This window comes from Rhea pennata, chromosome 15 (assembly GCF_028389875.1).
Source record: "Rhea pennata isolate bPtePen1 chromosome 15, bPtePen1.pri, whole genome shotgun sequence".
Taxonomy (NCBI): domain Eukaryota; kingdom Metazoa; phylum Chordata; class Aves; order Rheiformes; family Rheidae; genus Rhea; species Rhea pennata.
In genome coordinates, this window is record NC_084677.1 from 16,675,392 (window position 1) to 16,690,783 (window position 15,392).

Below are 15,392 nucleotides of genomic sequence, written 5' to 3' on the forward strand. Positions count from 1 at the left end.
AGGACCTCCTTTAGCTGTTCTATTTATCTGGCCAAATCCTGACATTCTTTATGGAAAACTCTCAAATATGGCGTGAAGTTTGCATGTAGGCAAACTTGTATGCCTACCTGCATCAGGTAGGCAACCTAAGGTTGCCTACCTGTAAGGTTGTGCTTAGCATAGCATCAGTGACATTTTGGTGAAAGTCAAATACCTCTTTGGTATCAGCTTTAAGGTATTAGATTCTCTCAATACCCAACTGTGTTTTTACCTCTCTGGAATTGTTATACCGTTTCAATAAATGTTGGAAATGGTGGTCGGGTAGTGGTTTTATTTATTTTTTTCTTTTCTGTCCTTTAAGGCACTTATCGTCTAAAAATGAGTCAATTATACAATATCATTGAGCCGAATGTTATCAGTGAAGAAATGGTTCAGAAAGCTGTGGAAGAGCAAAGTCAAGATGAGGCAGGGCAGCTTGCCAAAAGGGAAGGTATTAATTTTAAAGATGTCACAGAGCTACAGCTTAGTTTTAGAAGTGAGTATCAGAATATATATATTATATATTTATTTATTAGAGGGTAATAGAATTAAGCATGGAGTGGCTAACTAGTGGTTACATAATCATGATTAGCTTGGATCCGGTACGTGAATAATAAGGGACTGGGCTTACATTTTTAGCCATACTTGTATGAAGTAGTTTCAGTAGAGAGAGCTGGATGGTTTTGCTGATTGGTAACTTTAAAGCTGCTCAACTTTGTGCTATTATTGTCATTGCTATTCTTATTTAACATTTATATTGTGGTGACACCTACAGGCCACAGGCCTATTGGGCCCCTTTATATGTGGACAAATCAAATGCTGGGCAACCTCTTGGTGACCCCACTAGCCATCAGGTGAGGGCTGTTTAGTAGCTTACGGTGATTACAGTCCAATTCAGTGGCCTCCTCTGGCCATCAATAGCATTAGCCCAGCTTGCATCTTCCTATCAAACCGCTCGTAAACTTGCATTCAAAAAATGGAAAAGAAGAATATTTCATAGAATCATAGAATCGTATTTGGCTTACTATTTGAGTATTCTGGGTGTATATAATTTCATGGACAAAATCTACTTTTGGTTATTCATTGTGTGCTCCAGTAAAATGCATGTATCCTCTGAGTTTCTTAGCATACACTTTCTGCTGCCTGATTCTGCATACATTTGTGTGCAAATGTGGAACATGGCATTGCGTGAGTATTCCTCGCTTTATACTGCACTCACTAAACACTAACACCTAACAAAATCTTCAGGGAATTCAATGGCATAAAGAAAATTGAGGGGAGAATGTTTTGTACTTTGTGTTACCTTTGTTATAGTGTTTTCCTCTAATGCCTAACATCCTGCCCTTGTGATTGAGTTTCTGGAGAAAGCTAAATGCAGTGATATTGATCAGCTCTAAACTGCAGCCTTCACAGAAACAGTAGTCCCTGACCTGCTCTCCTGTGATGAGAATCTCAGAAGCAGGAGAGTAACTTACAAAAGCAGTAACTGGCTACCAGGAGCCTGCAAATGCAAAGGAAAGCAGAGTCTCGTTCGAAACCTCGCTCTTGGAGCTGGAAAGCAAGATGAATGTCAAGGCCTCCCAGTAGTGGATTCATAAAGCCACTCTTGACTGCAGTGCTGTAGTCAGCATCACCTCAGTGACTCATTGACATCACTGATTAGCGGTGTGTGCTGGTGCAGGACACTGAGGTTAACCTGGCTGTTTTGCTGAAATCCTTATCCAGCCAGTGGACCTCTCAACTCTCTCAAGGGCAGTCATCACACGCTATTGTAGTCTGTTGAAAATCATTTTGGAGGCAAGACTGACATATTTTGCTAGCTTAAGAAAGTATGTGTGCTAAACTGAAACTTGCCTCACATAAAAAGCAATCTTGTGTTGTTTTGTTTTTCCTCTGACTTTAGATATCCTGCAGATCGATAATCTGTGGCAGTTTGAGAATCTGACTAAACTGCAGCTGGACAACAACATCATTGAGAAGATAGAAGCTCTAGAGAGTCTGGTTCACCTTCTATGGCTTGGTAAAATAGGCATATGAGGTTGGGTGCCTTTACAGGTGCAAAGTAATCTACAATAAAACCAGGATTCTCAAGTAATCTTGAATTCTCAAAGTAATTCTCAAAGTAATCTGCAATAAAACCAAGATTATTTCTTCTCAAACATGACTGATGGGAGCTTTCCCAGGGATAGCTGTCAGCTGTCTATGTGTTTCCTCATTTGACTGTTGAATGTCAAAAGACATGAATATTAGAACTGCAAAACGATCCTTCAAATGTTTAAAAAAATAGTTTTAATATATTCAATGTGGCAGGAACAGCCAGCTTGAATTCATAGTTGTTTCCACAGTTTGTACTCATATTCAGAGGTAACTTTCAGAAATATTTACAAAATTACCTCTGTGATTTAGCAGCCTATATTCTATTTTCAGAGGTAATGCAGGCACTTCAGAGCCTAGAACCCACAGAAAGACAATGATGCCTTTACCCTGCACGCTTAAGAGCTTCTCTTTGTTGTCGTTCCAAGAAGTGACCACTTTGTAGTCTTATGCGACTTCTTTCAACTAATAAGTTGGGGTACTATATACTCAGTGTCATACAGTGGTGCAGGCTTTGATACTGAGGCCTGTGGCCTGACCGTAACAGATTCACAGCTTAAGCATTCTCTGTGAACTGCAGCCACGTTACTGGGTTGCAGTGTAAAGATTATCTTAAGTCACCATTGCAAATATCATGTAAGGCTTTGGTTCTTAAGCACATTTTGAAGTCTTTGCCCCTAGTTGTCTACACCATCTCGCTGCACAGATGACAAACACATTTTTGAATTGACAGCTCATAACTGCAGTGGGAGCAGAGTCTTTTGAAGCACAGTCATGAGTTTCAGCTTGCCTAGAGGTTGTAGTGGTTCAGCATCAGCTGCATGCATGTCTGAGCCGTCTGTGCACAGGGATTATGCAGACAGGTTGTAACCTCATTAGCCATCTTTGGTCTCCCAAATCACTTAGTGTTGGCCTGAGGGCAAATACTGCCCTCAGTCATGATGAATGGAGGTGTTAAGATAGATGTTCTGGCATAGTAAGATGAGAGAATATTAACAAGTGAAATAGCTACTGTGAGTATATGCCTTTGTGTATCTCCACTGACAACAGGACAGTTGTGAGCTTGGAAATGGCATATGCTGGTTTTATGGGAATTGTTATATTGGGCTATATTGGGGGACATTGGTGTGGCAGGCAAGAATCTGCAAGACACAAGGCAAACAGGGTCAAATTTATTACATAAATACCCTCTTTAGGAGCATTTCCCTACCCCTTTTCTTGTATTTGGGGTTTTCCCGTAAGGTAGAAATCACTTTCAGGCTGTGTATGTAGTCCTCACATAGACTGACTTCAATATTTCCTCTAAGTTAAAAGTTGCATGGGCAGTCTATGCAGGAGATTCCCTCATTGCTTCCTGACCCAAAGAATGATGATTTCATGCTGGGCATTTTCTGCAGGATACTGAACACTCCTGAGGAAAGTGCTCCATATAAATTCTAAAATCAAGAGCCAGGCTAAATGCAGGGTCTGAGTCAGAGTGTTCTGTTACACATAATTTAACTTTTACTTTTTTACTTAACTTTTGATTTCTAAACTCTTACACAGATTTGTCCTTCAACAATATTGAAGTAATTGAGGGCTTGGATACCCTTGTTAAACTGCAGGACCTGAGCCTCTACAATAACAGAATATCTAAAATTGAACACATGGACACATTACAAGACCTGCAGATTTTTTCAATAGGAAAGAATAACCTGGCCACTTTAGAAGATGTGAGTGCCTCTGTCTTTCCAAGTGTCCCATATCAAATATACTTAAAATGATGTTTGCCACTACATCCAAGCCCCTCCTTAGAGGAGAAAATTCTGCTTAGGATTTCACTTTCTCTGTAGTTCAAGTCATGGTTTTGGTAAGCTATCCAGGTATGAAGTGCTTACTTCACCTATTTCTCTTTTTGATTATTCACTCGTGGGGGACCTGGCCTTCTTACTGTTGCCATTTGTGGCAAAATTCCTATCAATTTCCATAAGAGCTAGAGAAGGAATAAGTAGCTATCTGAAAAGGAGGGGGTGAAGACTAGGTTTTATTTGGGGTTCTCTGAGGTCAACTTACTAGTCTATGATCCCTGATTTGTCCACTACCCAGCTAAAGGCCTTCTCTCCAGACCCATCATTTGTATATCCACAATGTGAATTATAAGCACTTCCTTTTCCAAATAAAATGATTCAGTAGTGTTACCTATGCTTGGTAATTGAGCAGGACATGTATTGCAGCATAGCTCTGATAAGTGCAACAAATTTCAAAGCTGTATGTTTCCATGACACTCCAAAGTACAGCACCTCTTTTCCCTTGGCACAGGTGATCTATCTCAGGAGGTTTAAAAACTTACGCACGCTGAATCTTACAGGGAACCCTCTCTGTGAAAATGAGCAGTATGCACCATTTACTGTTGCTCACCTTCCAGAGCTGGTATACTTGGACTTCAAGCTTGTGAATGACACTATGGTAAGTAATTCTGCTTTCTCTTCCTGTGAAACTGAGTACCAGCATCATATAGAGTATTGGCTTTGTTGGTATGCCAGCAATATCCTAGCATTCAAGTCTGGTTCCCTGAAGAAATTAGGCTTATAGAATCATGCAGTATTTATTCTGTGCCTGCTTAACAGCCCTGAACCTGTGGGCCAATTTTTATCAAATCTCACAGATGCAGAGGTGTCAAAGGTACTGCGTTCTCACAGGCTTTGTGAAAATCAGTGCCTGAGTGTGGGAGAGAGGCCTTGATAATGTTGCCATAGAGAGGCTGCAGTCCAAGTGCAAGACTTCTTAGAGGTCACAGAAGCTTGGAGGAATCAGTCTTGAGACACAAATCCAGAGGAAAACAGGCTTGGTGGTCCTGCTTGTTTCAGTAGCTGACCAGGCCAGCAGATGCCATCCACATGGGCTCCCCATTCCTGATTCTTGAATGGGAATCAGGAGTGGTAGCCAATCAGCAGTGGTAGCCCATATTACTGCTTTTTGGTCCCAAGGCTCAAAGGAACACAGAAAAAAAGATTTAATAACCAAAGAACCTGATTAATTGAAATTTACTTAGCACGAGAAAGGAGATGTGTTTGGAATATACATTACTCTTAACAGAAGTCATTGAGACCAGTCTCTGTTGATGCAGACAATATGTCATAGAGTTGCATACTTAAATTTGTCAAACATCAGTTTAAAACTAATTAGGTTCTTGCCCCTGCTGCTACCTTGCCATCCGCTCCTCAAAAGATCCATCTCCTCCCTAGTAAATATATTAAACCCACTTGCTGATCAAATCAGAGCTCAAATTCTAAAAGTCAAAACAGAGCCTCTTGCTAAAAAAATAAAATAAAAAAATAAAATAAAAAAATAAATAAAGACGGGGAAATTGAAAGATAAGTTTCCTTGGTCCAAATCAGCTCAGAAGCATTGAATACAGAGGCAAAGTAGTATGCCAACAAAAAGTGGGATGAGGAATAGGTTAGAAACTTCATAGGTAGTTTAATAGAAAGCACAGAAAGAAGTGGACATGTGGATGTCATTCAGAGGCATGTTCCAGGAAGGACTGAATGTTGATGCCCAGATTTATTCGACAATGCTGGATAACCTAATCAAAATATTTTCTTTCTTTATATTGCTCAGCGAGAAGCTGCACTTTTAAAGTATCAGTATTCTACTGAACCACTGAAGCAGGTGGAAGCCCTGGCTCTGGCTCAGCAGGAGGAAAAGCAGGCAGAGCTGAATGAACTGGAGTACCACAAGGTATGTTCTCCTTGGCTGGTTGTCCCAGGGGAAAGAAGTGCAACAGATACTGACTTTTACTTGCCTGAAGATTTAATGAGAGGTTAACACTGATTGTGCTAAATCTAAGGCTAGGATTAATCTCTATGATCTCTGAATCACATCTTTTGAATAAAAACAGGAAGTGCTGTAGAATATACATGACGCAGGAAGACATAATTCTTTTGGCTGAACTACCCATATAGACCCAGAGAAGCTAAATAGTAAATAGTATTTGAAGTTCTTATCAGCCTGACATTAGACTAAGAAAATTACAGATCTGAGGCTCTGTGTCCCAGGCCTCCAGAAGATCAGAGTGGCTGAAGAGCAGGAGAAGTTTAAGTGACAGAAAAGAGACCTGCAGCTCTTCCCTCTGACCCTCTCCAAAGTCCAATGACTCCTTATCTAAAAGGCTTAATAGTGTTGCCATATGTGGTTGTATGTGATAATGTTTTGTATTAGATTAACCAGTATTATCTATCCTTAGGCTAGACAGTTAGAGCAGCAAAACCACATGTGAACTAAGATGTTTTCCACTGAATGTGTAGAGTGCTTTCATGACCTGGGATAAGTATTTTGTTGGTATAACTGTGACTGAATGGAAGAGCTTTACTTGCACAGTGCACCAGTGTATCTATGTGGGTAAAGTGCTTCTAGTATAGACACATCCTAATGATTGGCAGCAGGTTAGCACACTTTATTTTGCTTATATGATTTTGGATTCTCATCAAAGACAGCCTTTGTGGAGTACCTGAATGGATCATTCCTGTTTGAGAGCATGTATGAGGAGGATGCAGAAGCTGCTAAACTGGCTTACCTCCCTGGAGTGGATGATCTGCTGCAGACATATCCTTCCTGGGTTTAGAAGACCTAGAGCTAAAATGTAATGACTCGAGTTAAGAAGGAGGTGCATCAACAGGGGCTCTTCATCCATTGCTTTTGTCCAGGACTGAAAGCTACATTGATGTAAGATCTGAGAATTTCTGTGTTCAGTTTTGGAGTGGTTCCAAAAAACACTGCAAGACCGTGAGACCACTGGCAGTTTTAAGGCCTGATATCTCATGAAATACGAGGGCTACAAACAAATGGTTTATACCATTGGCAGACTGGCCAGCCCAGCTTGAAACATCCCATTTGTATAACTACTCACATCTATCATCAAATCATGAGATACTAGCATTTTAAATTCTCACCATTGTAATTACTGTATTCTTTCTTTCTTCGCTTGTGGCAGACATAATTTTAGTAGCCTTCTTTTCTGACCTTTCAGGAGAAAAGGCTTTGTACTTTCTTTAAGTCTGGAATCCACTTAAACTTTAAAATGAGCTATAAGATAAATCTCTGTCAGTTAGATTGTAAGAGTGCAGTTGCTAAAATCATGCCGAAATTGAAGTGGTAGGAGATAGGAACAGACTAATCAGAACGATACGAGTCACATATCTCACAACCTGCCAGAGGTGGCAACATGAAGTTTTCAGGCCACTGCTTTTTTTCTGATCATTGCTCCTGCACGAGGGATCAGAAAGCAGACACTTCTGTTTTTTCTTTTCTCATTCAGATTAATAGAGTATTGTCAAGGCCAGTAACTTGACCTTCCTTAAAATTGCATTACACTGTTGGGGAAAAATGCATCACAGCTTAACTACAATAGGCTTTAGAAACAATTCTATTGCCAAGATAATAGCAGAAGAAAAATGGATGTTATTTTTGTGATGTTACCAAGCCAGTAGTTTATTCTGTGCCCTGGCTGTAGGCTCCAGAACTGTATCTATTAACCACACAGACACTGTATTCACACTTGTGAAGACAGATAGGGTTGTATGCTTCATTCTGCTGCTGTGTCAGAAAAGAGTTGGAGAAGTATACACATTTCCCTTTTTCTCAAGGCCTTTTCCCCCTCAAGTTGCCATAGCTTTCTCCTAACCTTAAGACAGACAAGTCCTATGCATAAAATGCGAATGGGTGACCCAGTCCTGCCAGACAGAAGAGTGTTTGGCACCTGCTCTAGGCAAGAACTGCAGAGTTTACATAACAGTAGCTTGTAGCTCTTGTTGCTCCAATTTGCAGAGCTAGAAGGAACATAGCATGTTGCTCCACTGGACAAACAAAATACCTTGACTCTGGTGTCACATACAGGAAAGAGTTTGTCTCAGTCTGTGAAAACCTGTTTAACGATGGTCTGCAACAGTATGAAAAACGAGAAGCTGAAGTCTCAGATTTCTACGAGAGCCTTCATGAAGCATTAACAGCTGACCAAGAACAAGGCAGAAAAATAATCCTAGAGTTTGAAAATCGGAACAGAAGGGTAATCTTATTAAACTTTTTTACTTTTTGTTAAACAGTTAAACATTTAGATGTGATCTCTCTACATTATATGCTCGATTCTAATTTTGCTGACCACTGGTGCAACTTCATTAAAATTAGGATAATGATTCTGGATTTATACTGCTGTAATAGGAGTTGGTACTTGGTTCTTGATCTCAGTTCACATGTTTCTTACAGTATAAACCTATTCTAAGCAATTATGTTATATTAGCTAATATAATTTCATTAACCAACATAATGCTAAAAGTGCTTTAGTAGTTCACATAGGAAAGGAATTGGGGGTTTAAAAGTATATCAGCAGATAGAGTTTTCAACCCTTTAGTTGAACCACAACTAGCTAACACTGATAGCATTTATCTACATGGCTAATTTGGCGTAGGACAGAATTAACATGTCATAGCATTATCACAATGTCCACGAAGGTAGCAGTTCTTCAAAGTTTACAAAAAAAAAAAAAAAAAAAAAGCAGCCAAACGTCTTTGCATTGACATTTTCTGCCCTCTTGAAAGCTTACTGGTCTTTAAGAAAACGAAAATGCTTGCCTTCCTTTTACTTTAGAAATTTTTAATGAAACTGATTTAAGAGAGAAAAAAATCTATTCTTTGGTTTTAATGCCACTCCCTTTCTTTTTGTCTGAGGCATCCAACAGGTCTTCCTTCACTGAAAAAGGGGGAAGAAAAGCGAGGAAATTGCAAAGTGTTCATTTTGTTTGCAAGTTGTTTTCCTTCAATTCTTTTATCAACAGCAACAGCTCAAAGAATTTTTACAGAAAAAAATAGGTACACTTATTGTAATGTATTTCTAGCCATTTTTAAGCAGAGACTATCATTTTTCATTCTGCTGTGACTCAACTACAGTCATCCATTGTGGCTGTTAAAGCCATAGCTTCTAGCTGGATCCCTTTCTAACCATGTATAATAGATGGATCATTATTTTGTTTCCACAGAAAAATAAGGGAGGCTAAAGCCTGGTAAAACTGTCAGCTGAACAGAACAAGTCCCTGACAACTGACAGCGGGCAGAGTCACGAGCACTCACTCTCTTTGAAAACCAGGTCACTTTTATTTAGGTGCCTTGTCACAAACTGGCAGCCTGCTGAGTCATTCCGTTCCCAGGTCCTTGAACCTTGCTGACTCATGCTGGCAAACTAACTGTATTAACTCTAATTGGGACATGAGTTTCCAGCCTTACTAGAAGGCAAAGTATAAGGATTGATATGCATATTCTGTTATCTTGCACTTGAATTCCCAATATATCCACAGCAAAAACATGGCAGAGGTCAGATGTTAGCAGTTTGTCTTTGATGGCTTACAGGCCCAGCTGTGGATTGAGTTGCTAGAATAGGACATGCTGGTCAGTGTGACAGTTTTCACATAAATATGGAGGGGTTAGTGTCAAAACTGAAGACTGTCTTTTAACAGCGTTTCCTGATTGGCCATTTAAAATTGATAGAGGAGTTCAGAAAGTGCAGAGGTCCCAACAGACTGAAATTTGTAAACTGTTCTTGTGTTTGTCTATCTGTAAGCCTTTCATGCAAGCTTGGTTAACCTTAGAGAGCAGAGCTATTTTACAAGTTAAGGAGCAAAGAAGCCTTACAGCCCTTGAACTTTGAAGTTTTTTGCTCTCAGAGGTGTGGCTTGAATTGCTTGGGAGTTTTTAAAGGCCCCCAACTTGTTTAAATTAGAAAGGAAAATACTTTGCTCTCCACCACCCTTTTAAACTGTGCAAAGTTTGATCTAGTCTGTTTTCAGATGCAAGTCTCGGAAATGATTCTGGTCAGAATTTGCTCTTTTAGACAATTCCACGGTCATTCCATGCCTCTAAGGAAGAGTGGCTTAGACATCTTAAAGTATATATGTTTTTTCCTACTATTAACATTTGATTATTAACTTATTTTAAACATACTTGAAAATAATACATTGCTTAGCATAGGGGGATTTTTTGATCCAAGATATAATAAATCTTGTCTGATGCAAAACTGACGTCAATATTTAATTCTGAAGGGCAACAAATCCTTGCTGTAACAGGAAGTCAGGATGTGATAGGTATTCCATACGCAGAATACTAAATCCTGACCCTATGGAAGTCAGTCAAGATTCTCCTTCACTTCAAGGGGATCAGGATTTAGGCCTGCATTTCTTTCAGAGAAAGTAATTGTTAATCTCTTTCTCATGGCCAGCAATGTCAAGAATCTGATTTTTTTTTCCTCTTGACATATGTCAAAAGGGGAGCCAAAGTTGGAAGCATGGGGGGAAAAGTCATTTGCTGACTGGAGGATGAGGAAGAGTTTTCACTGATTTCACTGCATTGCTACTGGATTGTTAGCATTGTAGCATACCTCAGCACAGTTGACTACCCAGTATGTAAATCTGGAGACTTACTGAATCATCACATTTCATTTCAGCTAATCAGCAGCAGGAACTTTTCTCACATATGTAACAAGTTAATTAAATTGCAATGGAGTGCTGAACACAAACTGTAAGTAATTTATGTATCTCTGTGTTTAGACGCTGGATGAGATTCAGAATGTCAGTAGTTACGATATCGCTGAGTCTAAGCTAGCTGAGTACAATGAGGACATACTTCAGCTGTCAGAAACACTCATGACCTTGGAAATGCAGACAACCAGCCAGCTGGAGGTAAGGTTCAAACACGTACCTGTTAAGCCTCCCATCCAGAACACAGTGAGATTCAGTTTTCTGTTGCTGCACCCCTCTGTTTAGTAGCCCATGGTACTAGGAGGGTATATAATTATACCAGGCAGGCCCATGTTTCTTTCCACATTATTTTTTCCCTGCTCTGGGTCAATCTGTGTGAGAATCAGGCCCTACATGTTGATACATTGCAACAGATTTCTGTTTCTCAGAGCTGAGTGCAGTATTTCCTTCACATCTGTCCTAGTTGAATTCCTAGGCTTCCGAGAAAAGGACTTGAGGTCATTCAGTCATTCTATAGGTCTGTGTACAGAAATTGCTGCATAGTGTAGGATATTCATTTGGGATTCTAGAGGTGTAATTCTTTGAAGCTGATCTTTGCTATGAATTGCTAAGATTACACATGTTTCTGCTCAGCTTATTGTATTTGCTTGCATAATGGCTGCTTTTTCTCTCCTCAGACTTTCCCTCAAAAACTAGGGCAGGGCTGCTAACGAGCATCTTTCTTTAGGAAAAAAAAAGAGTAATCTGTTAAGAGCCTTGGCTCCTGCTTGCTAGTTTTATGCAAGCAAATGCAGCAGTTCACTTTTGTGAATGTGCATGACAGAGAGCAAGAGCTCAAAATGGATTCCTCACTACATCAGGATTATGCCTTTTAATGTTATTGAACTGGTCCTAATGTATTTGCAATCACTAATGGAAATCTCAGAAGAGTTTCCTTCTGCAAGCCCTTCTGCATGTTCACAAGGTTCGGGTGGCTATATTTGAACTCTTATATTGAGATGCTAAGTGCAAAACCTAAAAGATTCTCTGTCAGCCATTTTTGAGAGAGGTAATAGGTAGCAGCAGGTTTAGTATCTAAGGACTAAAACAAAAGCTGCAATAACCCTGGGCATTTGTTATGCTTCTGAGAAGAGGCTCTTCGTATTTGCAAAGAGACTGCAGCATAGCAGTTTGCAGAAATACAGCTTCTCTGTGCATTTTATATGTGAGGGTAAAAAGAGATCAGCTGGCTTCCTCCAGAGGCCAAGTAAAATTATCATTCAATCAACTTCCTTGCAATAAACCAATTCTGATTTTCTGTCCTTCACATACCAATGCAGTAAAGAAACTCTTCTAGTACTTTCAAAACAGCCTATATACTTGAGAAAGTTCACACTTGGTGCTAATAACAGTGAATCCAAGTTACAATGGATTTTAGATTATTCCAAGACTCTCTTCCATATTTATGCAAGTGGTCGTTACAACATTTCCTTTTTTCCCTCTGTTAAGGAACTAATAAAGGATTTTGAAAGAAACATTGCTGTCCTAGTATCAACATTCATTGAAAATGTTCAAGGGATATATCCTTTTGAAAGTATGTTGGCCTGAACGGCTGAGCGAGGCACTTATGCAGCACTTCTAAATCCAGAACTGAGCCATCAGAATAGAACTGGATTTTTTTTTTTTTTTTTTTTTTTTTTTTTAAGTTAACAGAAGAGACCTTTCTCCAGCTTTCCCCAGAGGTCATCTGTATTTTTCTTATCTAAGATATTCAAGTGCCATGTGCTTTCTAGATCAGCAGCAGCAGGGGGATAAAATTTCAGGTGCTCGACTTCTTTCTAGGGAGACTCTGGAAGGCACAAAGGGCTCTGACTAAGTTCTCTCTTGCTGAATGTCTGTTGCACTTGGACAATGTTTTACCCTTTGAGAATCTTCCTTTCTTCTCCAGGCAGGCATAACAACTCTTGGAAAATCTGGTTAAAGTATTTTCTATGTACATTCCTGACATAGTAGCCAATGAAATACCTACAATGCCTTTTGAAGTTTCTTTAAGGGGCCTTCATTTTTCTCTTGCTGATGTGTTCAGGAACAAAGTGAGATGGAGAATGATAAAGTGCTTCTGTGACAGGTAATGTTATTTTACCTATATAATACATATCTGATGGCCTGGTGCAAATAATTGGCCTAATCAGAATTTATATAGCATATATCCTGGAAGGCCTCCCTCAGTTTCCTTTGTACACCTAGACCCACTCAGTTCTGCAGTAACACATGGCAGTGAGGATGAGACCTGATGCGCATGAGCTGAGATTAAGAGCAGAAAGAGTAAATCTTGGCATCAAATGGCATCTAGCAGCAGCCAGATTGTTGCTTCTGGAGGCCTGCAGTGAGGACACAAGGCAATAGAGTGCTTTTCTGCACACCTGCATTAGGGTTAGCAGTCCTCTCTTATGCAGTACCTTGCCCTTTCTGAGCCTCAGTGTTTAATTACAGGAGGCCAAGTTTCATCTCAAAGTGAACCTTTTCCTTAATCATCTGTACGATGGCCCAATGCCGAGACCTGGAAAATCATCATCATGAGAAACTTCTAGAGATCTCAGTCAACACACTGGAGAAATCTATCAAGAACGAGCTCGATAAGGATTTACCAGATGACGTTCGAATGGTAAGGGCACCAAAAAAATCAGCTCTGCAAGAAAAGGAGGCCTCTTCTCAGAAAGGATGAGATTTCAAGGTGTCTTAGTACACCTAGAGTATGTCTAAACCAGAGTTTAACTTCCTTCCAGAAGGCCCTAGCTGCCTGGCTGAACTACAGCGCTGCTGGGCATCTTTGCTGACTAGGACAGAGCATGACTGCACTGCAGGTTTCCCTGGGCTCTGCAAGACCTGGTGGCAGCAGCCCAGGAGAGGTGCTGAGCAAGTCTCTCTCTTGCCTCCAGCACAACTCACTTCTCTGGCTCATTTCCAGACAGCCCCAACCCAGCAGGCATTTAGGTATTTCTGTGCTGCACTCAGAGCTTGTTTTGTAAGGCCCTGCCCACCCCTGGAGAATCCAAACACTGCTCTGACTCCCTTGCCCCAGGATTCTGTTTGCCTCAGTGATTTCAGGACCCTTCCCCAGAGCTCTCCCAACCCATTAGCTGTCCTGGAGACAGGACATGGTATTTGAAATGGGGCCTTCCACCAGGACCTCAGTCTTGCTGCAATATTAAAGATCCCAGGAGCTCTTCAGAAAGCACAAAGATCACTACAGTGCTCCAGTCAGCAACATTGCTGACCTTTTTTCCTCCATTATTCTTTCACTTAGTGGCTAATTGACTTAAGTTTTGCATTCACTGTGTTTTTGCACTGTCCAGATTATTCCAGCTCCCCCATTACTCTGGGTAATCACAAGCTGACAGACACAAAACAGACCCCTCAGCCCCCTGGGGGAGCTCCCTGCTTTATGGCCTGTGCAGATGGCTGTGGTTACGCACTGTTGCTGTGCACCCTTTTTGCCTCACTGCCATCCATTTCCATGGAGAAGCAATCTTCATTTGTTAACAGCTGCACTTGGCTGCAGGAGGAGAGTCATTATGGTTTAGTGAAGCCACCCTCTATTGAAAACCACAGGGGAAGTCGCTGCTTCTATTAGAAGCTGGGGCTCTCCAAAATGAAGATTTACAGCGAGTGCCACCAGTTCAAGAGACCCTTCCAAGTGTGATTTTCCACTTCCCACACCTGCTGGGCTATGCATGCTAGAGCATATGCAGCCTTGCTTCAACAACAGCTGCCTGCAGGGGCCTGCCATGTGCTGCGAGGCAGCAGAGCACTCTGGAGCAGGCATTTGCTCCCTACTGTAGTTTGTTGGGCAGGTGAGGGCAAGGGTGCCGCCTCAGTTTCCCCATTTGTACAAGGGATAATACTGCTTTACAGCTGTAGTGAGGCTTGAGCTCATACTGGAAATGGTAAAGCACTGGGCTCATCCTAATGACTAGGGCTCTGTCAGGACAACACAGAGGTCTTATTTTCTTTCCCCAAGCAGAGCAATTACTGCACTGCTAATTCTGAGCTCTGCTGTTTTGCTGCACACCTGGCCCCTGTCCTCTGATCTGGTCATATTACCTCCTAGCTTTTTGTGGACAAAAACACCATTGTCGATGCAGTCAACGCATCCCACAACATTCACCTGGTAAAGATTGACAGCCGAGAGGGTGACATCCTCAGCAATGCACATCAGTGGCAGGCCTCTGTGACGGAGAAGGTAAGGGACCCTCCTGCTCTTGTGGGAACGGGCACAGACAAATCCAAGCAGCAAAGACGCTGCTAGGAAAGAACACCCTCCCCTTTGCTGGGGCCCTGTGTGATACAGCCAGTGACCCTGAGAAGCACATAGCTCAGGGCTGGGTTTGAATCTGTTCAGGCTCTCCAAAATGAGATTGACAGAAACCGCAACCGCGTCAAAGAGATCATTCAGTACATTGACTATCTCCAAGAGGAGCTAGAGAACATGGAGACTCTGGAGCTGCCAGAGTAGGTATGCCAAGGGCTGGGCAGGTACCTTCCTGGAGTGCACTCAGGACAGCCCACACCAGCAGAATACCCACAGAGGCAGTTACCTCTCTGTACCTGAACTGTCTGGGACATTTCAGGCCAAAGGTGTGCTCCTTCATCCATCTCAGCAGAAACTGAATAAAAGATGCTTATTGACTCTGGAAAAGCATCTGAAACCTTGTCTCTTCCATCACAGTGGCATGAAGCCCATTTATACAGAGCTCAGACTTGGTCACAGGGGGTTATGAATTGGCTGTGAGCTGATTGA

The 15,392-nt window shown here is 41.2% G+C and overlaps 1 protein-coding gene across 1 annotated transcript; it reads left to right on the plus strand.

Moving 5' to 3' along the window:
• Positions 1-357: 357 nt before the first annotated feature.
• Positions 358-15,280, plus strand: DRC3 (dynein regulatory complex subunit 3). Its single transcript, XM_062588353.1, has 12 exons — positions 358-514; positions 1,922-2,038; positions 3,658-3,824; positions 4,411-4,557; positions 5,713-5,832; positions 6,584-6,709; positions 7,994-8,155; positions 10,682-10,813; positions 12,101-12,171; positions 13,133-13,256; positions 14,703-14,834; positions 14,994-15,280. The coding sequence occupies exons 1-12, from the start codon at positions 358-360 to the stop codon at positions 15,105-15,107; spliced, it is 1,569 nt and encodes a 522-aa protein (XP_062444337.1). The 3' UTR covers positions 15,108-15,280.
• Positions 15,281-15,392: the final 112 nt, after the last annotated feature.

Excerpts from the sequence above, each read along its gene's own strand:
- DRC3 (XM_062588353.1), top strand. The coding sequence starts at position 358 with ATGAGTCAATTATACAATATCATTGAGCCGAATGTTATCAGTGAAGAA. Across the intron at positions 2,039-3,657 it reads GGTTCACCTTCTATGGCTTG|ATTTGTCCTTCAACAATATT; the intron begins GTAAAATAGGCA and ends ACTCTTACACAG. Across the intron at positions 8,156-10,681 it reads TTGAAAATCGGAACAGAAGG|ACGCTGGATGAGATTCAGAA; the intron begins GTAATCTTATTA and ends CTCTGTGTTTAG.